The 21,069-nt window shown below is 44.1% G+C and overlaps 3 protein-coding genes across 8 annotated transcripts in view; 2 read left to right on the top strand and 1 right to left on the bottom strand.

Annotated features, from left to right (window-relative positions):
* SEC14L5 (SEC14 like lipid binding 5) overlaps positions 1-8,883 on the top strand; it is a 53,070-nt gene extending 44,187 nt beyond the window's left edge. For both annotated transcript variants that reach the window (XM_081170411.1, XM_081170410.1), the window contains one exon: positions 573-8,883. In XM_081170411.1, coding sequence (XP_081026537.1) covers positions 573-678 — 106 coding nt within the window. In that variant the 3' untranslated portion in view covers positions 679-8,883. The remainder of the gene's footprint in view (positions 1-572) is intronic.
* Positions 8,884-10,075: 1,192 nt separating this feature from the next.
* Positions 10,076-18,749, bottom strand: LOC308573488 (adenine nucleotide translocase lysine N-methyltransferase-like). 5 transcript variants are annotated; one of them, XM_081170438.1, is made up of 7 exons: positions 18,677-18,749; positions 17,595-17,758; positions 16,985-17,139; positions 15,643-15,747; positions 14,522-14,662; positions 13,908-13,958; positions 10,076-11,480 (listed from the first exon to the last, which is right to left on the bottom strand). In XM_081170438.1, exons 3-7 carry the CDS (start codon positions 17,135-17,137, stop codon positions 11,247-11,249), a joined length of 684 nt encoding a protein of 227 aa, XP_081026564.1. In that variant the 5' UTR covers positions 17,138-17,139; positions 17,595-17,758; positions 18,677-18,749; the 3' UTR covers positions 10,076-11,246. The 5 variants fall into 5 exon arrangements, with proteins under 5 accessions (XP_081026564.1, XP_081026562.1, XP_081026565.1 ...); XM_081170436.1 differs by having other exon boundaries at positions 17,595-17,913; positions 18,677-18,747; XM_081170439.1 differs by having other exon boundaries at positions 13,908-13,954; positions 17,595-17,913; positions 18,677-18,747.
* Positions 18,750-18,881: 132 nt separating this feature from the next.
* Positions 18,882-21,069, top strand: part of WDR90 (WD repeat domain 90) — a 47,110-nt gene continuing 44,922 nt past the window's right edge. The window contains exon 1 of the mRNA XM_081170131.1: positions 18,882-18,954. Within this exon, the coding sequence (XP_081026257.1) occupies positions 18,945-18,954 (10 nt within the window). The 5' untranslated portion in view covers positions 18,882-18,944. The remainder of the gene's footprint in view (positions 18,955-21,069) is intronic.

Here is a 21,069-nt window from a genome sequence, read left to right as displayed (position 1 = left end):
ATGACTTGTTATATGTGGGGATGATGGGCATCAGTCAGTGCTTGGTATGGTTCTTGAAAGCTATCAGCAGGAGTTCTAATTACTGCCTTGCTGCTTTCTTTGATCTACTTCTTTGTCCTTTAATCCAATATAATGTTTTGCTCAATTAATAAGATAATAAGCTTGCAACACACCTGTAGTTCACAAGTCCCAATAATGTGAAGGCATTCCCAAAGTTTTTAACCCTGCTTTGGTGCATCACCATGTGAACTCAGTTCTCCAGGACAACAGAGCTCTGCCATCAGTCTCTTTCCACTGTTGGTATGTGTCTTCCAGGTGATCCAGTTAAGCGTATCTGGATAGCTGTAAGCATGGAAAATGGTGGTGGTATTAATCTTGCTACCAGTTTCTGCTTTCGTAGGATTTATCAGGATTGCCACTTAAAACGTTTTCTTTCAAGGTGGAATTAGATTTTTGGCAGCAAATGAGAGATTACCAATCCTGTTGCGGTTTTCATGGAAGAAGTGATTGTGAATTGGTTGTTGACCCTTCCCCAACCCACTAACTTTCATCTTTCTTTCTTTCTATTTCAGGGGGTCCATGACAAGTCTGGAATCCTGCAACAGTGGATTTTCACAGCTCAGTGGAGCAACAACATCTTCCAACCAATCGCAGAGCAGCTCTCTGATTTCTAGATAACATCATCTAGGAACTTGCTGAACACTGATCAATGAACTGCTCCGCTGAGATGCTTTCCTCAGGTCTCCTCTATAGAACGAGCCAAAGAGTCCTGTGGCGGAATGCTAGTGCCTAGGGATGGCCTTCTAGGGGAACACAAGTAACAGCAGTTTGGACACAAAGATGTTTCTAGGGAGCCGCTTGAAATCCTTGCTTTTTCGGGAATAGACTTGCAGCTTCTAAACCTTGAAGACTGATTTTCCTGGACCGAGTATTAACAAATCTGTGCATTAGACTGCATATCACTTTTGCATGAATTTTATGTGATTCCTATGGTTTAAAGGGCTCTTTCCAGTCAACTTAACTCTACATAAATGTAGAGCTATCTGGTGTTGCCTTACCTATTAGGACCTGTAGAGCTGTCTCTTATGTGTAGCAAAAACTAGTCTAGTTTCACCGGGGCATCAGCCAGTGCCATTTGTGTTTTAACAAGATGCATAAGGTGCCTCGGTAGCAGGGATTACATGCAAACTGCTAATATGTACATAAATAGATGGGGGTGGGTGGGAGGAAACAAGGTTTCCAGGTTACTTCAAGTAGGAAACATATCTGAGGTTAGATACCTAGATTTAGCTAGCTTAACATGCTTTGGCATCCCTGAGAGACCCCAAAAATGTACATAAGTTTCTCCTGCAGTGCACAGAAACGCCTTCTTTCTTAAAGGAGTAAGCACTGATACTCCCCCCCACCCCCATTTTTTCTCAGGTCTATGAGCAATAAATGAGTAGATCTCTGCCCCATCCCTCTCTCAGGGTAGGAAGTGAATTCCATTATAAAGGGCTAAGCAAAGCAATATTTAATTTCTACAGGCACAAAACAACTCCACAGTGTTGACAAAGCTCTTATTTTTGAAAGCAGGCACAAATTAAAGTTGGGGTGGGCACTTTAAGAGTGTGTGTGTGTGCGTGTGCGTGTGCATGTGTGTGTGCATGAATATATGAAAATTCCTCTTTATTCAAACAAGATTAAGACTTAAATTAATAACTTATTTGTATCATTTTATAGGTACAACTCAAGTATGTATTATGAAATATGCCCCTCCCTTTTGGTGTGTTGCTCTTTTGGGGCCAGAAGGAGGAATTCTGATCATATTCAGCTTTGTAAGGCTGTTTCACTGAAACATGGTTTCATAACTGGATATTTTTGGAGCACAGGACTGCATTATGCAGAATTACCTGCACAGGTCTCCATTTAATCTTTCGAGTTTGATAAGGTTGTGGCCTACATTGTAACTGGAAAACTGCTCTGGTAATACGGCCCTGAATAATTAAGGACCTTGATTTTGTAAAATTTATATGCCCTGGAACGATAACACCTGGGACTGCACAAACTTCACTGTGGGGTGGGCATGGTTTATTGATAATAAGATTGTTGTGAAGTTACATACAAAGGGAAGAAAAGGAGAGGTGAATGTTGAGATACTTCTGAGTATGCATGAAACACGAGTTCTCCTTGGCAAGGGTTTATTTTTACTTCCTGTAATTAGGGGATAAGTAAGAAGACAAATCAGCTGAGATTCCAGCTGCCTTCGCTTGCCTGTGTGTTTGTTCAAAGGTGCACTGCAGTGCTGGGGAGAGAAAAGGGAAGCAAGCAGGACCAGTCACTACAGCAAAGTGCGTCAGTGTTGCTGTTTCTCTGTGCAGAGGGACTGCAGGGAATTAGCTGCCCAAGCTTGCCTTAGAAGCCTAATTCCAAGCAATCCTTTTGAGGAAATAGCTGTAATGTGTAAGTAACACTTTCGGTTGCTTTATCGTAGTGCAAGGCTGAATGTTGCATGCAATCTCCTGAGAGGAGGTTTAATGAAAAGCAGCTTGGGGCAGGGAACAGGTAGATAGGGGGCAATTTTGAGCTGAAAAACCAGACAGTGGAGAGGAAGAGTTACCGGTAACTGCATGCATAAACATTAGTGTTCTTCTGGTTCCTGTCATAGCCTTCTGAGGCTGCTTTTTTCTTAATATTTTGGGTGTAACATCTACTTTAATCCTTAAAGCAAATTCCAACTTTGCTGGAATAATACCCAGTCTAAGATGGTTCCAGTTCTCTTTTTAAAGGAAAATTATGGCTGCTTTCTCTCTCTTGGACTGTATTGGGAATGGCATGTCTCAAAAATGTTGCATGGGTTGTGGAGGAAGAAAGAGCAGGGTACTTTAGGTTTCCCATGAAAATGAAGAGGGTCTCCAGCTCCGCTTTTAAGTATCCTTACAGTGAAGCAAGTTGTGATTTGCCTCAGCTAAGGTCTCAGCAGACTTCTTAATCTGTAGGTTACTGTCAGATTGTGCTTCATTTTAAAGACCTATTTCATGTTATAAATGATGACGGCAGCTTTATAAATGCATATACTCTCTAAAGCTTCATTTTTGTTTTCCTTCTCAGATGTTGAGGAGTCTCGAGTCTAGACTCAGGAGGATGTTTCTCCTGCAACCTAGTAGGGTTAGGGCCTTCTTAATCAGCACCTCTGTTCTGCAAGAGTGAATCTAATATGAATGACAGGGACAGGAAGGATGGTAGAGGGCTATGCAGACATGCTGTTGATTATGAATGAAGCTTGTGTGCAGAGACTTAATAAGGAGATGAAGATTGGAGATGCCCTGTCATGACCAATATAACTGAACTGATCCTTCCCATATTGATGGGAAAAGTTTGTCAGTGGAGGAAGAAGAGTCCTCTGTCCCTTCCCATTCTCCTCCAACCCAGTTTTAACTGTGACAACCTGAATTTCCTATTAATTGTCAAACAGCCTAGTTCTTGATTGAGTCAACCTCTGAAGAGGGTGGCAGTTTTGGTATGTGAACCAGCCTGCTCTATCTTATTGACTTCCTATGGCAGCCAGACCTTTGCTTCTACCTATAATTTTTCCGCCTTGCCTATAGTCTTCCATCTCATTGTAGATCCCAGTACATATTGACCTGTAACAGCTGGAAAAAACAGAGGTATATATATGTCTGTTGTTTGCCCAAATGGGCCCTAGGGCATAGTTTGACACAAAGGATGTAGTAGCCTTGCAGAAGTCAGTATCTGGATAGGTGACTGCCTGAAAACTCCATGCATACTTCCTTGAGTTCCATCATGGAAGAAAGATGGGATATAAATGTAAGTAAAAATGTATGATCCCATGTACAATAAGTATTTTAAGACTATAACCTTTAATTATTATTAACATGGAAAGAACATCCATTATTAGTTGTCTGAGGCACACTCCAAATTGCTGGTGCACAAGTGTGGGAAGCTTTGCCAGTCCTCATTATTCCATGTGCCCAGTCTTGTTAGTGCCTTGAGTACCACCATGGCTATGTTCTACTTCTACTGTTGCAGGTAGCATACCCCTGAATACCAGTTGCTGGGAACCACAGGAGAGGGGAAAGTGCTGTTGCGGTCAGATCCTGCTTGCGGACTTCCTGTTAGGGCATCTGGTTGGCCACTGGGAGAACAGTATGCTGGACTAGATTTACCACTGGCCCCATCCAGCAAGTTCTTTTGTTCTTATAGTGTCTCACATTGATTATGTCTGATGGAAACTTGGGCCTAATATGGGGACTTAGAGGTTCCTTAAATGTATTTTGAAACGAGCTTGGTTTTTCTAGAGACTGTACCTGCACAATGAAAAGTTATTTTGGGCTCTCTGCCCCCCCCTTACTTAAATGCTTAAATCAGTCTGAGTTGGCTAAATAATCATTCAAAGTTTCGTCAACAAGTCTTTTCTAATTATAGAAAGCAGGACTTGCTCTTTAGGAAGGTTGGTTTTCATTCAGCTGCTTTTTACTATAATTTAGAATCTACCCCAAGCTACTATCAGTTTATTCCCCTTATAGCAACATGAAAAATGTGATATGTTCTTGCTGTGTTCAGTGATTCCTGCTCCCACTATAGTCAGGTGAACAGCACTTGGATCCTGGGCCAGGGTGCACTCAAGTACAATATTGCTGCTGCTATATATTTAGAATTTAATAATGTTCACAAGTGTGTTATAGAACATAGGAGGTGGGGTGCGGGGAGCAACTACACAAAAGCCACACAGGTCAGATATAGATTTCTCTAAAAAGATATCCATCCTTGACATCATCATTTTATTTGTATGCCACCTTTCCATAGTTAAAAGCTCAAGATGGCTTACAACATGACAAGATTTCCATAATCACCAACATAACAAAAGTCATAAGCAATAAATAAAACACATCAAAAAGTACACAACCAAATGGAAAACAATTTCCACATAAATCATGAAATCTAAAACTAAGAATACAGCATTAATTTCAATAACAATTTAAAATGACATAGATAAAAAATAAAAGCAATTAAAAAAACAACAAAATGGAGCACTCTCTGCTCAGCAGCAGCAGTCCTATATGGAGCCTGTCAGGCCTCGGCCCAAGCCAGGTGGAGAGAAGCAGGGCAGGGCCCTTCTGGCTCCCAGCAGGTCAGTTCTCAAAGGAGGCTTCATTGCAGAGTATGAAATTTCTGATTCAGAACCTTATCAAGAAAGTTGAAGACCAAGAACAAAGATGCAGCCACCTCCTTTTTCTGTAGCTCTTCATTTTTGGGGGCATTCTGTTTTTCAAGTTCCTCAACTTTCTTTTTAAGTACAGTGGTACCTCTGGATGCGAACGGAATCTGTTCCGGAGCCCCGTTCACATCCTGAGCAGAACGCAACCCGCGTCTGCGGGTCACAATTCGCCGCTTCTGCGCATGTGCTTGACGTCATTTTGAGTGTCTGCGCATGTGTGTGCAGCAAAACCCAGAAGTAACGTGTTACGTGTTACATTACTTCCGGGTCGCCGTGGAGCGCAACCCGAAAACACTCAACCTGAGGCAACTTTAACCCGAGGTATGATTGTACCAATATTTTTTCCATGACTTGCAGCTCTCTTTTGCTTGGATATTCCTTCTTGGATTTCATCTCCTGATAATTGCCTTTTGAGTTCCTCTAATTGTGTTGTTGAGGATTTATTTTGGCTTTGTTTTGCAGCTTTAATTTGGAAATCTTGGTTTCAGGTGCTTCTTTCTCTTTCTTTAATTCTTTTGCTTTAAGGCATAACTCGTTATCCTTTTCCCTGACAAGTTCTTTGAGTCCTGCTGCCAGCTGTTCATTTTGTACCAGCTTTTCTGTCAAATCGGTCACTGACATGCTTGCTGCTTGAAATGGGCCAAGAGCTCCAGATTTAGTAGCTGAAACATCACCGCTGCCCCATTTCAGCATAGTTTTAAAATAGATGAGGGAAGGAAGAGAGTCGAGCAGGGAGCAATGCACTCACAGCCCCCTCAGCGAGACCTGAATGGCAGGGGTCTAAGGGGTGCAGACCGGACCATATTGGCCATGTCACCGGCTGCTCCTCCTCCTCCTTGGCCTGCTCCTGGTGGCCCATAAGGCAGCCGGGAGAGTCATCCTGACAGGCTGCTGGCTGGACAGGGTAGTTTTCGCCCCTGTGTGTACCGTGACACTTCCCTTGCAATAGGTATTATTTCTGCCAACTCAGAGCATGGTACTGAAGAGGTTTACCAGGTCAGTTGACTTATAAGCAGTGTGTCAGTCTGCCAGAGACTGTTTAGCTGGACTAAGCCATTGCATTTGCAAGTGATCTGAGGAAATCTCCTTGCTGGGTCTGGGTGAATTTGCCTTGCAACCATACTCTTCTGTTATTGGGATTAATAGAATGTTAAGGAGCTATTCTAACCACATGACAGAAGCACATTTCTGAGCTGGGGGTGGAGCTTAAGATGTTATCATGAACAGGTGTAAGAAATAACAAGATGAAAGATGAAAAAATATTTTTTAATAATTCCAGTGGCACCTTTAAGATCAGCTAAATATAAGCTTTCAAGGTATGAGCTTTTGTGTGTAATACACACTTCGTCAGGTACTCTGGTGTATAGATATACACCAGAACTTATATTTAGTTGATTTTAAAGGTGCCAATGGAATTATTAAAAAATATTTTTTCATCTTTCATCTTGTTATTTATTTTGACTATGACAGATCAACACGGCTAGCCACATGAACAGGTGTGTTTGTGAACAGAAGGCAAGGTAGGATAAACCTTTAAAAAGCAGCTGTTCTTACTCTCAGTACTAGAATTTGAGTTCATCCCTCAAAGTTGATTTGTGGGAGGTTCAGGGCAGATAAGCAGAAGTACTTCTCCATACAATTAACTCATAGAATACAGTGCCATATTAATGTGCTGATGGTCACTGCTTAGATGTCTTTAAAAGGAGCTTAGATGCATTCATGGAAAGTACATCAATGACTTCAGCAGCTGTTAGTGCTATAAGAAGAAAGGTAGGTAAATTGAAATAACGATAACCTACACATTCAGAGGTGGTGTGCTATTATTGCCTTCAAAGCCTTGCAGGTCTGTGAGGTATTTGGTTGGCCACTGTAGGAAGCAGGAAGAGATGGACCTTTGGTCTGACCCAGAAGGGCTCTGATGTTTTTCTTATTAACCTTAGAACAGGGCTATGTACTTATCAAAAACCTGAACTCTGCCAGAGGAAACTTACGTCATGCATCCTGGGTAAATTTACAGAAACCTAAATTAACTTTTTTTGCCCTTCCGTGTTGGCAAAAGGCTGGAAACTAATGGGAGGAGATATGAAAGGGAAAAAGGTATGAGGGGCTAGGGATCATAGAAAGGGAATGTGTAGAAAACCGTTTTTGACCAGAAGTTCTGATCAGATTCCCCTTCCATACCTTCCCTTTTAAAAGATGCGCCTGCATTTTTACTATTTGCAGATATGAGGACTAGGACCTTTAGGTTTTTGTAAAATGCCAGCTAAGATTGAGACTCTAGATGCCATGGTGGGCAGCACCAAGTTCACATGGAACAAAGCCTTCATTTTAAGATCACCAGCCACTGTTGAATCTGGTTATTAAATGTTTGGCTTCTTCCATTGTTTTGAGGCATGAGTGTTGTACTTTGTCAAGGTAATGGGACGGAGGGAAGTGTGTTGGTAAAAAAGGAGTGCTCTTGTTTCAACTTGGTTCCTTTTTGCATTTTGCAACTCAAAAGCATCAAAATGGCACAAGGATTGCATCATTTGACTCCTGATTTCCTGCAGAATTGGCAGTTTGGGTTTGTACAGGTGTGTGAGAGACCAGACCATCCTGAAGCCCTGATTAGTAACTAGTTCTTGAGCCATTTTGAGGAAAGGATGGAGGGTCCCACCCCAGTCCCAAATGGTATTGCCAGCAAAGGAACACTTCATAGACCTCACCCCAATTCCCATGTACATATGTACCCTTTGCTTCCTCCAAGGGCCTGATGGTAACTCTTGCCGAGAGAGAGGGTTTAGTCTCTGGGCCACCAGGTGCTGATCCCCATTTTAATATGTGAAGATACTCAAGGCTCATCTGCACTTCTGCTTGTCCTATGCCTAAAAAGCACAGGTCCAAGCAGTTCCCCCCTGCTCCTTTCCCAGGGAAAACCAGCTCTTTAGTGCTAAATCGGAGCAAACATCAACCTGGAGAAAACCCAGATTGAGCGCTAAAGAGCAGTTTACCCCGGAGGAAAGTATTAGGACAAGAGGAAGTGTAGATATGCCCTCAGTATGTTGAACTGAAGTGCCATACACCTAGCTGCTGTCTTTGATGCTGTTTAACTAGAGTCCTCCTCTTTCCACTTTATAATAATAATAATTTATTATTTATTGTGCTAGTTATTTAAACCACTATACTGTGACCTTTTCAATGCAAAAATAATTAATATTAATAATGTAGATAGTAAACCATTTTGCACAGCCTATGGCAAAGGCTATATTAAGGGCATTTTACAGAGATTTTGCAAATAGTACCTTATTAGATTTACAGGAGCTGCTAAAATTCCCCCTCCTGCAAAGGATGGCTATCAGTATCAACAGGGGCTGAACTGGTTCCAGTGTAATGACTCATCATTTTTTGCGGCACTTAAAAAGCCTGTGTTGCTGAAATAGACATTCTGAATGCACGGACGGCAAAGCTAATGTAGTGGTCACTGTTATTTTATAGTGAAGATTCATTCCTATCTGCAAAAAAAGAAGAGATATTTTCAGATCACTGTATGCATGTTGGTGATCAGCAAATGTGATACGAAAGCTATGTTGTGGCAGTGTCTCTTTCAGAAGCTGGGTATTACTAATACATTTCTGTCCTCTGTTTTGCTGTAACTGAAAACGAGAAAAATAAAGTAAACTGGAGACAAGTTGGTTTTGGCTTAAAGCGTTGGGGAAAGTGTGACATCTCCATATGCAGTTTTGTGGTCAAGAGATAGGACTGCCTCATGGGTTTGTGCATTCGCTCTTCTCTCCCACACACACTCCTGCCCCACCCCAGTTTCAAAGTCAGGTGCAAAATAATGGTGCCAATTACCTGTTTTACCCAGGAAGCCATACAGCATAAATACCAAGGACTGCCAACCTGGCCCTGTGTGTGACAGTGTGCCCACCAGTACCTCCTATGGTATCTGGAAAAGATCTTGGTAAATATTCCTGCCCTGTTCTATGTTCTTGTCTCTTTATTCTGCTCTTTTAAATGTGGCAGACCTTTTGTGTTATGCCACAAACCTGGTGCCTATGGAACTTACTGGTAGCCCCTGATATATACAGAGTTACATATTGCAGTCTGAGTTACTCTACAGTAAGGATTCTAAAATGCAAGCTTAAAAGTTGCCAGTACAGCTCTGCAAAGACCGGCAACCAATTAATACACAGGTTTGTCCTGCCAATTCTACTTGCTGGTGTTGAACTCTAGGGAGGGAGAAACCCTTTCCAATCTACTGGAAATAACCACCAGGAGATTCCAATCTACCTTCTGCCCGTCTGTCCTGCAGTGTTGCAGTCTGCACTGAGGTCAACACTCCTTATGGCTAGCTTTAACAAAGCTGAGTTCGATATTGGGGATTTGAGGCTGGTTTGTAAAATCTGTTTAAAGGTAACCATGGTTAATATTTCCCTCTGCAGATGGCATGCTAAATCATGAAAACTGAAAAGCGGGGAACACTCAAGCTTGCAGCCTGATGTTCATCTTTTAATCATCGTTCAAGAAATCAGAAAACATTACATACATCTCTCTGCACTACACCAACAAAATAAATCTAGCATCTCTTGACAGCAGCCTCAGCCTTCTAGACTGTTCCTCAGCCATTCAGTTGGGCTTATATTTAGTTTTTAACTTTTAACCCATGGACCTTGGTTTTCGTAGGAACCCGTATGCACGGACTGACCCCACAACACCAATTTGGGTCAGAGATTCTTTTCTCCCAAAATACAGGTTTATGGACACCCTGACTTCTCATCCTCCCTCCTCCTGGCAGAAACCTGACATGATGACTTATTTCAAACTTCATGGAAAAGATTATTTTTAAATATGAAGACTTAACTGACACCAGTTAAATAACTCATTCCATCAGTGCAAAGACCTCTGCTCTGTGTGCTCCCTAAATCTATGATGGGGGTTCCCCCAACCTTCTGGAACAAATTTGGGGAGGATATGGGGCACACAGGGAGAGCAGAGGAAGGATGTTCCATTGCACAGGCAGAAATTGCACTGACTGGACACATTAGTTGGATACTTTCCTAAATCATGCCAATTTCTTTTTTCCATAGTCACATTAATATTTCTTTGTTCCTTATGATGCCTACATACTTCCCAGGATAATTTCTTCATCTTTACTTGTGTTTGTAGAGGTGTAAAGTGTAGAAACTTGGGTGGGTTCACATTTCAGTGGGAATCAGCCTAACTCATACTTCCCAGAATGATTAAGCAAACTAAAAATCAGCTTATCTTTGAAATTTGCAACCCAGTTCTCATACCAAAAGATCATGCATGTTAGAAGAAATTGTGTAAAAATATGTATATGCCAGGGAAAGTAGCATTTAAACATGCATTATATAAGCGTGAAGTTGTTTGAAAAATGGGCATATTAAAATGTGCACTGAAACTGGATGGTTTACAATAAAATTAAGTAAGACATCAAACATTAAAAAACCCTAAACAGGGCTGCCTTCAGATGTCTTCTAAAAGTCAGATAGTTGTTTATTTCCTTGACATCTAATGGGAGGGCATTCCACAGAGCGGGCACCACTACTGAGAAGGTCATCCGCCTGGTTTTAAGGGGAACAAATTGCAAACCAATGTGCTAAACTGAACTTAAGACTGGGGAAAAAGGATAAACTGAAATAAAAAATGTGGGTAGATTCGTCCACTGGTATCTCTAAATACCCAGCAGCCCCTTAAGGTGATAAAGCCATTATTTGGGTGGGGGAGACAGAAAAAAAGAATTACTGCTAGTATCATGGTGTTGCATTTGGCATAAGTGTGTGGTTATTTATGGAAATTTCTTTTACTGGCCCTCTCATCTGAACTGCGGGACCATGATAACCTATCATCATTATTAAAATTTGTATACTGCCCTTCATCTGGAGATCCCAGGGTGATTCACAACAGAAAAAATATAAAACGAGAATACAAAATATATAGTAAAGCAAAAGCAAACACAAACCAATAACTACCCCCCCCCCACTAGTTAAGACAACTAGCAAAAGGAAAAGCACTGTTGTCGATTTCATGCATCCTTTCCATTTTCCCTGCACAGCTGAGTTTTATGGAGCAGGTTTAGCCTTTGGCTGGGCATCTGCCTGCCTGCTTGCCGTACTGCCGTGATGTTATAGGCCCAGGCTGTTTCTAAGCTGTCTCCAGCAATGCTGTTAGGAGTCCAGTTGAGGAAAGGGAAGCGGGCAGCCACCACACAGGCCCCATCAGGGAGTTCTGAAAGCAGTTTCCTCTCCAGGAGCGGGACCTGCTGAGAGAGGCCTGCTTTACAATGATGTTGACACACAGCAAGATTTGACAGACAATGAATCTTGGACAAAAAGCCTTGGGAGGGCAAAAGTGCTTCTCTATCAGCAGAAGTTGGTCTATTAGGGCAAAGTCCCACCAACCTCCATCTGCCCTCAGCCCCCATCTTCATGCCTCCTTGCTTAACTATCAGTCCAGGAATTGAACTGCCTGTCCCTTTTCTGCCCCTTAGTCTCAGGGTTGCCTTTGTAGAATGCAGCAGGGAAGAGGATGGGGACGAAACAAGAATTAGGGCAGGTCCACACCATACATTGAAGGAACATTCAATGCATATGTAAGAACATTCAACACACATCCTCCAAAGAATTCTGGGAACTAGTTTAAGGGTGCTGGGAACTGCAGCTCTGTGCAGGTGAAACCATAGTTCCTAGGATTCCTTGTGAGGGGAGTCACATGCTTTAAATGTGTATTGAAAATGATGTAAAAGTATGGTGTGGATTTGCTCTGAATTGGCCCTGCCTGTCCTTAGCTCTGGCACCACTTACTGCTGGTCTTTCTGCTTTCTGCCCTACCATTTCCACAGGGGACCAGCCACCACTGGGCTGTATAGAACTTCAGACTGAAGCATAATCATTTGTTGCATGAACTAAAAGAAAACCCACAGGAAAATTGTTCTATTTCTATGAATTTTGGCCGTAACTGCTCCTTTGATTCCCAAATTCATGTGGTGTATGCGATGAGTTTATGTGAACGCTCCTCTACCATTGCCTAACGTAGAAGATTCATTGAAGCAAGGCAGTCAGCGTCTATTAGGGACATGGGAGGAGACACAGGGCCATAACGTTTTGGTTTTAATATAAAATGAGCGAATAGATCAGCCTCTTCTTGAGCTAAAACAACACCATCTGATAACTGCCTAACTGGAGCTTGAACTATCTGAGTGTTTTTACAAGGTGTCTGAAGCAAATTGATGCTGTCTCTTCCTGTGCAGCAGTGGGAACAGCAAAAAAGACCTGTTTTCAGTCTGCATACCCTATGATAGTCTGCAGAGGCAGGGTTACGTATAAAACATCCCCCGACGACGCATACAGGGCCAGATGGTCCTTCAGAAAGAATTCAGTTTGGTAATTCCGGACTTAAATCAATTAAAGGAAACCCTTCAAGGTGACTCCTGGAAGCTGCAAAGAGAAGACTGGGCCAATTTCTCTCTTAACTGACCAGCATCTAGCATAAGGTGACTTGGGAATAGTGAATTTCAAACTGCAGCCTCTGCAGAAATGAAGCAACATTATTTGCTTTCGGCTGACTTTGCAGTTGGGGTGGGGGAAGCTGGCAAGCTCAGCATCTGGCTGTGGTGACTACACAGCAGCAGTGTAAATAGAGCACACAGTTGTGATGTCTCAGCAAGACTGCTGGGCGCTTCTAGGGCAATCGTCATTCTTTAGCAACGGGTGGACTCAGTTGTTGCCACCTGGTCCCACAAAGGAAAGCCAGCAGACAGTGTTAAAATGAAAGACACTGCCAAAACAACTAAATCAGTATGTGGTGAAGATTGTTAAATCCCCTTTGGCTGTCAGTAGAGTATGATTTTTTTAAAAAACAAGCACACCTTAGCAAGCAGGTGCAGAAAACTAATTCTAGTTATCCTGTTGAGTTAAATAGGGACTAAGAAGGAGGAAGCTGACTCCCCAGGCTGGTTGCAAGTGAAGTAGGCAGATGCAGGCACACACAGTCTGGTAGGCTGTGCCCCTTTTGCTCAAATGGAGCGGCCTCCACTGTTAGTATAAGGTTTTCATTTCTATGTCTCGACTGATTTCTAGGACAGAGGCTGGACAGTACGAAGCAGATGGGGATAATTCCTTCTGCTGGGGAAAATGAGAGCAAGTGTTTTGCAGAAGATGTTTTCCACTTGTTGGCTGTGACAAGGAATTTATCCATCTAAAATGCTTCTATGCTGCCTTTCAGATGCAGCCCTCTCAGGGCAGCTTACAGAAGATAATTAATAAATGCAAGAAAGCAAACACCTAATTATAGAAAGGATAAACAGCAGGCGTTTATAGAAATGATTATAGAAAGGATAAACACACTTTTTAATAGAATACAATTTGTTTTTAAACAGACCTTTACAACTTAAGAAATATTGGGTCATATGCAGTTCTTTTGGCGAGAGTGCCAAGGATATGGGACCACAACGAATAAGGCCCTGTCTCCAGTACTCACCAGCCTAATGGATACTGAGGTGAGCCTAAGAAATAGGGTTTCAGACCGAATTTTAAGACCGGGGCAGGTTCATAAGACTGAATGCATAATACTCCTGCCAGTTAATTGAAGGCATTAGTCCATTAGATATCGTGAAGACTGGGCATTGCACTGACCATCCTTGGTTTTGCTAAGGTAATAGAGACAAGCTTATCTGAAAACTACTCACCAAGCTGGGAGCCAGGAACACAGTGACATTGTTGCAGTCAGAGAGATCTGCCTTAAAACAACAACAGCACCAGCAGCAGACAATTAGTCAAGAGAGATGGTTCAATGGTTGTTTTCTATTCCGGACTGGACTGATTTCCCACTGTGCTTTGGGAGGCAAAGCACAGTCCCATGGTCTCAGATATTGCAGCACATAGTTCAGCTACGGAACTCGCTCTCTTAAAAGAACCTGGGGCCAAACAGTGATGCTGAACCTTGGGAGATTTGGGACAAACACAAGGAAACACAGCTTCACAACACATAGCTAAACTATATAGCAGGAGCAACCAGTGTGGGTTGGTTGGTGTTGAACTACAACTCCCATCACCAGGTGTTGTTAGACTACAACTCCCATCAACCCCAGGCTTCTGGCCATGCTGCTGGTGCTCATAGCTGCTGGGGGCCCAACAATATCTGGAAGTTGCAAAACTTAGGGGAAGCCTTGCTGCTAACGTTTGCTTCTCCTGAGCTTCACTTAAGATGCACCTGAGATGGCTACCGCAGACAGCTCCTTCTTCCACTTTCTGTTTGCTCCTTACAGGCCTAGCTTCTTGCCTCCGTGTGAGAAGAACTTACCTTCCAAAGGTCTTCTCGCTGGAAGAAAACCTTTCCATAGCACCCAGCCCTCCAGGCACGGAAGTTGGACAGTTGTAAAAGCCATGGATTGAGCTCATAGCCAACTGCCGGCCTGAAGCCTTGTTTGTAAGCCTCCAGCACCTGGAAGTGCAGCTAGAATCAGGCACATTGTCTGTTGCCTAATGCTGTGCTAGTTTCATGGCGCAGGTCACATCTGCACACATTTAAACCCTCTTTTATTGTTTTAATAGTTATGGAGAATCCTGGGAAATATAGTTTGCTGAGAACTGCAACTGCCAGGACCATATAACACCGGTCCTGAAAGACCTACAATGGCTCCCTGTACATTTCTGAGCACAATTCAGAGTGCTGGTGCTGACCTTTAAAGCCCTAAATGGCCTCGGCCCAGTATACCTCTCCACCCCCATCGTTCAGCCCGAACACTGAGATCCAGCACCGAGGGCGTTCAGGTGGTTACCTCACTGCAATAAATGAAGTTACAGGAAACGAGGCAGAGGGCCTTCTTGGTAGTGGCACCTGCCCTGTGGAACGCCCTCCCATCAGATGTCAAAGAGGTAAGTAACTATACAACCTTTAGAAGACATCTAAAGGCTGAAGGCAGCCCTGTATGGGGAAGCTTTTTAACGTTTTTTTTTATTATTTATTTAGTAAGTAAGTAAGTAAGTAAGTATGTATGTATATGTTGGAAGCTGCCCAGAGTGGCTGGGGCAACCCAGTCAGATGGGCAGGGTACAAATTAATAATAATAATAAGTGAAATTAGCAGAATTTAATTCCCAGGATTCTTTGGGAGACAGCTATGACTGTGAAAGCGGTGTAAGAGTGCTTTAAATGTACGGTGCGGATTAGCCCCTGAAACAATGCACAGCCGCAAAGGGTAGGATTTCTGGTGTTAAATTTGAGGAAGCGCGTATATAGCTCAGTGTTAGAACAGAAAGCATCCCTGTAATTAAACAGCCCCCACCCAATCAACAAAAGGTCATTTATTCCTCGTTTATCTCAATCACAACCGGGCAGTGAGTGTTGCAGGCAGGTGCTGATCCTTGCCGTGCACCAACGGCCTTGGCAACCCCACCCTCGGGTGCATTTTGACGTGCTTACAATTCTGCCATCACCCGATCCTAAATCCACCAGCTTCCCAGAGCGCCCCTGCAGCAGCGACATCATATTCCTCACTTGCTTGACACTGGAGGGTACATATGGCACCTGGATTAAATAGGAAAGAAGCTGGTGAGTTTTGCAAAAGGCATGGATATTAGGAACATGGGAAGCTGCCTTATACCACATGAAACCATCTAGCTCAGTGACAGACCCTCCAAGTTTCCCTATTTTCCAGGGGCGTCCCTGATTTGGAGAAACCATCTCGGTTTCTGGTTTGATCCCAGAATGTCCCGCTTTTCCTTAAGACGTCCCTCTTTTCATCAGAGAAATGTTGGACGGTATGGTGTTCTCTGACTCCCTGCATAGGGAAAGTTTTTTTTAATGTTTTATTATGTTTTTATATATGTTGGAAGCTGCCCAGAGTAGCTGGGACAACCCAGTCAGATGTGTGGGGTATAAATAGCAAAATTATCATTATGGAATGGGACATCCCTATTTTCATCGGAGAAATGTTGGAGGGTATACAGTATTTCAAGCAAGGGACATTTCCACTCCTACCTGGAGATGCCAAAGGTTCAGCCTGGGACCCTGTGCAGGAAAAGCATGTGTTCTACTGCTGAGAGTTGGTCCTCCCTTAAGATGCATCATTCATTCATTGAATGAATTTGTCTGCCATCCCTTTGGTAAGGGTTACCAGGGCCAGTCTCAAAAAAAAAAAAAAATATGTAAAAGGGGAGTTAATAAAACCACAGAACGAGATTGGCTCCTTGTAGATTAATTCATTTGTATCTAGTCCCTAGGCCATGGAGGATGATCAATACAGAGGTATCATGCACAGCCCAGCCAGCCTCAGTCTGCCCTTGGCCAGGTAAAGGTAAAGGGACCCCTGACCATTAGGTCCAGTCGTGACTGACTCTGGGGTTGCGGCGCTCATCTCGCTTTACTGGCCGAGGGAGCCAGCATACAGGTCATGTGGCCAGCATAACTAAGCTGCTTCTGGCGAACCAGAGCAGCACACGGAAACGCCGTTTACCTTCCCGCTGGAGCAGTACCTATTTATCTACTTGCACTTTGATGTGCTTTCAAACTGCCAGGTTGGCAGGAGCAGGGACCAAGCAACGGGAGCTCACCCCCTCACGGGAATTCAAACCGCGACCTTCGTCCCCAGCCCTTGGCCAAACCCCACCTAATTATTTCCTTTCTCACAATCATCCAGTACCCTTTGGATGTGTGCTCTGCTGCCCCCTTGTGATAAGTCACTTATTGCCCATACCCTCCACAGCTTCTCCTGTTCCCTTTGCTCTGCCCTCTAACAATTTTAAATGGTGGTAACCCCGGATACCTGTAAATACACTTTGCGCAAGCCTAGGGCAAGAGATCCAGCCCAGGCAAAATAAAAGACCAAGCTGGTGCTTGCTGCCACCTGGAAAGGGCTCCAGGAACTCCCCTTTTTATGCAGCTCTGCCGCCAGCCTTTCTATGTTGTCATGATCCATGCCTGCAAAAACAAAGGAATGTGCAAATCAGTTCCTAGTTAAATGCTGCATCTCTGCCACTGCAGTATTGGCTGCAAAAAAAATAATATAAAAAAAATAGGACAGATCTCTGGTCATAGGGCAGCTTGGGAAAATTGGAAAGTCAGACTTTAAAAAACAAACAAACCAAACCAAACAGAGGTTGGAAAGGAATATTTAGAAGTTGCTAAAAAATTATGGACATTGGAATGCAGAAAGGGGGGGTATGGGGGAGTCCCGGAAAAGAGGTTTATGAAAAAAATGTTATGAAATTATACGTGTTTGTATGTCTTTTTAGGTGTTTGTTTGTCTTTAAAAAATTTTGTAAAACCAATAAAAAATTTATAAAAAATAAAATAAAAAACAAACAAACCATTTTTAAAAAATAGTGCAAAGAAGTGTCTCCTGTTTAATAAGGAATCTGCAACAAGAAACTTACCGAATCTTCTTCCAGTCCTTTAACATTTGCAGCCAAAATGGCCAGACTGAAATTACTTTGTAACCTTGGTGGACTTTACCCTTTGTGCAAAAACACAGTTTGCGTAGCAATCCGAACAGAGCAGAAAACACATCCCTTATTCCATGCATAACAATTCCGTGTGCCTGTGAAGGAAAGAAAGGACTGCTGGTCTGTTGGAGCTGGTCTTCTTTGCATGCAGAAGGTCCTGGGTTCCATCTCTTGCATCTTCCAGTAGGGCTGAGAAAGCCCCTTCTGAAACTCTCAAGAGCAGCCATCAGCCAGTGTAGGCAATACTGAGCTAGGTGGGAACAAACTGGTGTTAGGATAGCTTCTTATTTTCCTAAAAGACCTGTCACAAAGCCTGACCTAAATAAAGTCATATGGATTTGACCAGTGCTTTTTTTCTTTAAAAATGTTTAGGGGTACTCTCATTTTCCTACTCATATTGAAATACTGCCCCTCAATGAGGCCAAAGATTCACAAAATCTTTAGGGGTATGCGTCCCCCCTAGAAAAAAAGCACTGGATTTGCCTCCCCACAGCGAGCTGATAGTTCTCATTTTGGTTTTGACATGGGTGTGTGCAGTGCTATTTTTCTAGAAAAATAGGCGCCAGTATTCACCCTGAAGTTGCTACAGTAACGAAATAAAACACCCCATTATCTAAACTATTTAAAACATTTAGTTAGGGATTGCTCTTGGTGGTTTATATTTTCATCGTAAGCAGTTTGAGTTTGATTTTAGCACCAGAAAGCGTGATATAAAGTGCCCTAAATAAACACACACACACACACACACACACACACACACACACAGCTTTTCTCCCCAAGCGAAATCAACCCAACACAAGCGGCTACATTCTCTTTGCCATATAATTAAATTATTTTGCTCCTTTTGCCTGGAGTTGACATAACAAAGGAGTTCTACATGTTGCGTCTCCTATTGCTTTTCTGAGGGTTTTAATGCATTACGGGCAAGCGGTTTATAGATTCTTCTGCGTAAATAGAACGGATGGGAACAGGCCCACCATAGAGATACGATGGTTGCAGAGAGGCCACGCAACCTTATTGAGAGCGCGCGAAGTGCTTTCTCGAACGCCCAGACGGAAATCGGAAGCGAGAGCGTCGCTTGTCACTCTCTGCATGAACTCTGTGATCCAAGGGAGATGAGGCGGCCGCTCTAGCCCTAGCGGAATAGTAGGCTTTTTCTCCATCCTCCGCAGTCCGCCCGAGGCGACTCTATGGTTTCGGGAGGCTAGGCGCGCTCCTCTCGGGCAGCGGCGGGAAGGGAGAGCGGGCTTGAAGCGGAGCCGCAGAGAGAGCGGGGCAGCCATGGCCAGAGGTGCCCGCCGAGGGGAGCGGGAGGGCAGGGGAGCCAGGGCGGGTATTGGGCTCTGGGGAAATGAGGGGCACTAGGACCCCTGCAGGGCCAGGCGGGGCTGGTTTGGAGGCTCCTCGGAGTCTGAGCATCCACGGGGCGGGAGAGGGAAGAGTCCCCCACAGCCCCACCGAGTCCCCTATTCCGAGACAAAGAAAACCCGTGGAGCTGCTGCTGTTGCTGTTTCCTGCGCTTTCAAAGCAGCAGCATGACAGGACAGGCAGAAATTCGCCAGGTGTAGCCTTTTCGCTCCTCTCTGTGATGAGGGGAGACGCATCTCCTCGCCTGCTGGATTTCTGCCTGTAAGCAGCCGTGACTGGACGCACTTCTTATGTTTTTAGTGCTTATGAGATGATTTTGGCTTTCTGGAGGACTAGATGAGTTGCTGTGTGTGTGTGTGTGTGTGTGTTTTGGATTTATATCCTGTCTTTCCTCAGGAGGAGCCCAGGGTAGATATATATACAGTATACAGTGGTGCCTCGCAAGACGAAATTAATTCGTTCCGCAAGTCTCTTCGTCTTGCGGTTTTTTCGTCTTGCGATGCACGGTTTCCCATAGGAATGCATTGAAAATCAATTAATGCGTTCCTATGGAAACCGCCTTCAGATCAGGTCCGGGGACAGTCTGTCCCCCGACCTCTTCTGAAGGCGGGGGGGGGGGAACAAGGGCTTTTCTTCCCACCCCCAGCATTTTTAAAAACCCCGGGACAGCGGAGGACTTCTCCGCTGTCCGGGGCGATCTTAAAATGCTGGCGGGCGGCATTTTAAAATCGCCCGGGACAGCGGAGGACTTCTCCGCTGTCCGGGGCGATGTAAAAGCCCCTGGGAAGGCAGGCAGGGGGGAACAAAGACTTTTGCCCCCGCCGGCCTTCAGAAGGTGTTCCTGCCCCGCCGCCCGGCTTCGGAGGAGCCTTCCGAAGCCGGGCGGCGGCGGGAGGTGTTCCCGGACCTGTTTTGAAGCAAGGGGCGGAGGGGAGAAGATCGCTTCTCCCCGTTGCTGCCCCTTGCTTCAAAAGGGGTCCGGGGAGAAAGGGGAAGACGCACGCCTTCCCCTCTGTCCCCTCTTTTGAAGCAAGGGACGGAGGGGGGAAGATCGCTTCTCCGCGTTGCCGCCCCTTGCTTCAAAAGAGGTCCGGGGACAGCGGGGAAGATGCCAGCATTTTAAAAAACCTCGGGACAGTGGGGGACTTCTCTGCTGTCCGGGGCGATTTTAAAATGCTGGCAGGCAGCAGCGAAGCCTTCGCTGCCGCCCACCAGCATTTTAAAATCGCCCCGGACAGCGGAGAAGTCCTCCGCTGTCCCGGGGTTTTTAAAAAACCTCTCCCCCCCCCCGCCAGGCTTCGGAGGAGGTCCGAGGACAGTGGGGAAGACGCGCTGCGCTTCCCCGCTGTCCCGGAGATTTCCCTATGGGCTTTCGTCTTGCGAAGCAAGCCCATAGGGAAATTCGTTTTGCGAAGCGCCTCCAAAACGGAAAACCCTTTCGTCTAGCGGGTTTTCCATCTTGCGAGGCGTTCGTCTTGCGGGGCACCACTGTATTCTTCATTCATACCTGGGGGGAAAACTCTTCTATTTCTGTCTACCATGCATCTCAATGCACAGGAACATTGCTAGGAAAAATAGTTTGCATCTATGATTGTTATAGGCATTTTGCAGCTACATGACAGGTAGAAATTCAACAAGTGAAGTTTTTTGGTATGAAGGGGGGTCTTCACCTGTTAGATATCTGTCTGATATGTAGTAGTTAAATGCTCAGTAGGACTTACAGTGCCTTAACAGAAAAAGTAAAATACAATCTGGGAAAACAGAATATACTAAAAATGTTAATCCCAAAAAGTCACATAGAACAAAACAAGAATCAACCCCCACCCCCTTACTAAAAATAAGGTCATTATTTAGGCATTGGACCTTCTCACATATACCTTGGCTAAGTTTTTATTTCTTTTTCTTCATTTTTTGATATTGGAAAGTAAGATAGCATTTCTACTGATTATCTTTAACAGTGGGAAAATTGAGAGAATGAGATCATTTTAGCGAAAATGCAACCCCCCCCCCCCCACTGGGACTCATAGCTGTCCTTCTG

The sequence above is a fragment of the Podarcis bocagei genome (genome assembly GCF_964188305.1).
Source record: "Podarcis bocagei genome assembly, chromosome: 14".
Taxonomy (NCBI): domain Eukaryota; kingdom Metazoa; phylum Chordata; class Lepidosauria; order Squamata; family Lacertidae; genus Podarcis; species Podarcis bocagei.
The sequence above is the reverse complement of the archived record's forward strand: the minus strand, read 5'-3'. Positions and strand labels throughout refer to the sequence as shown.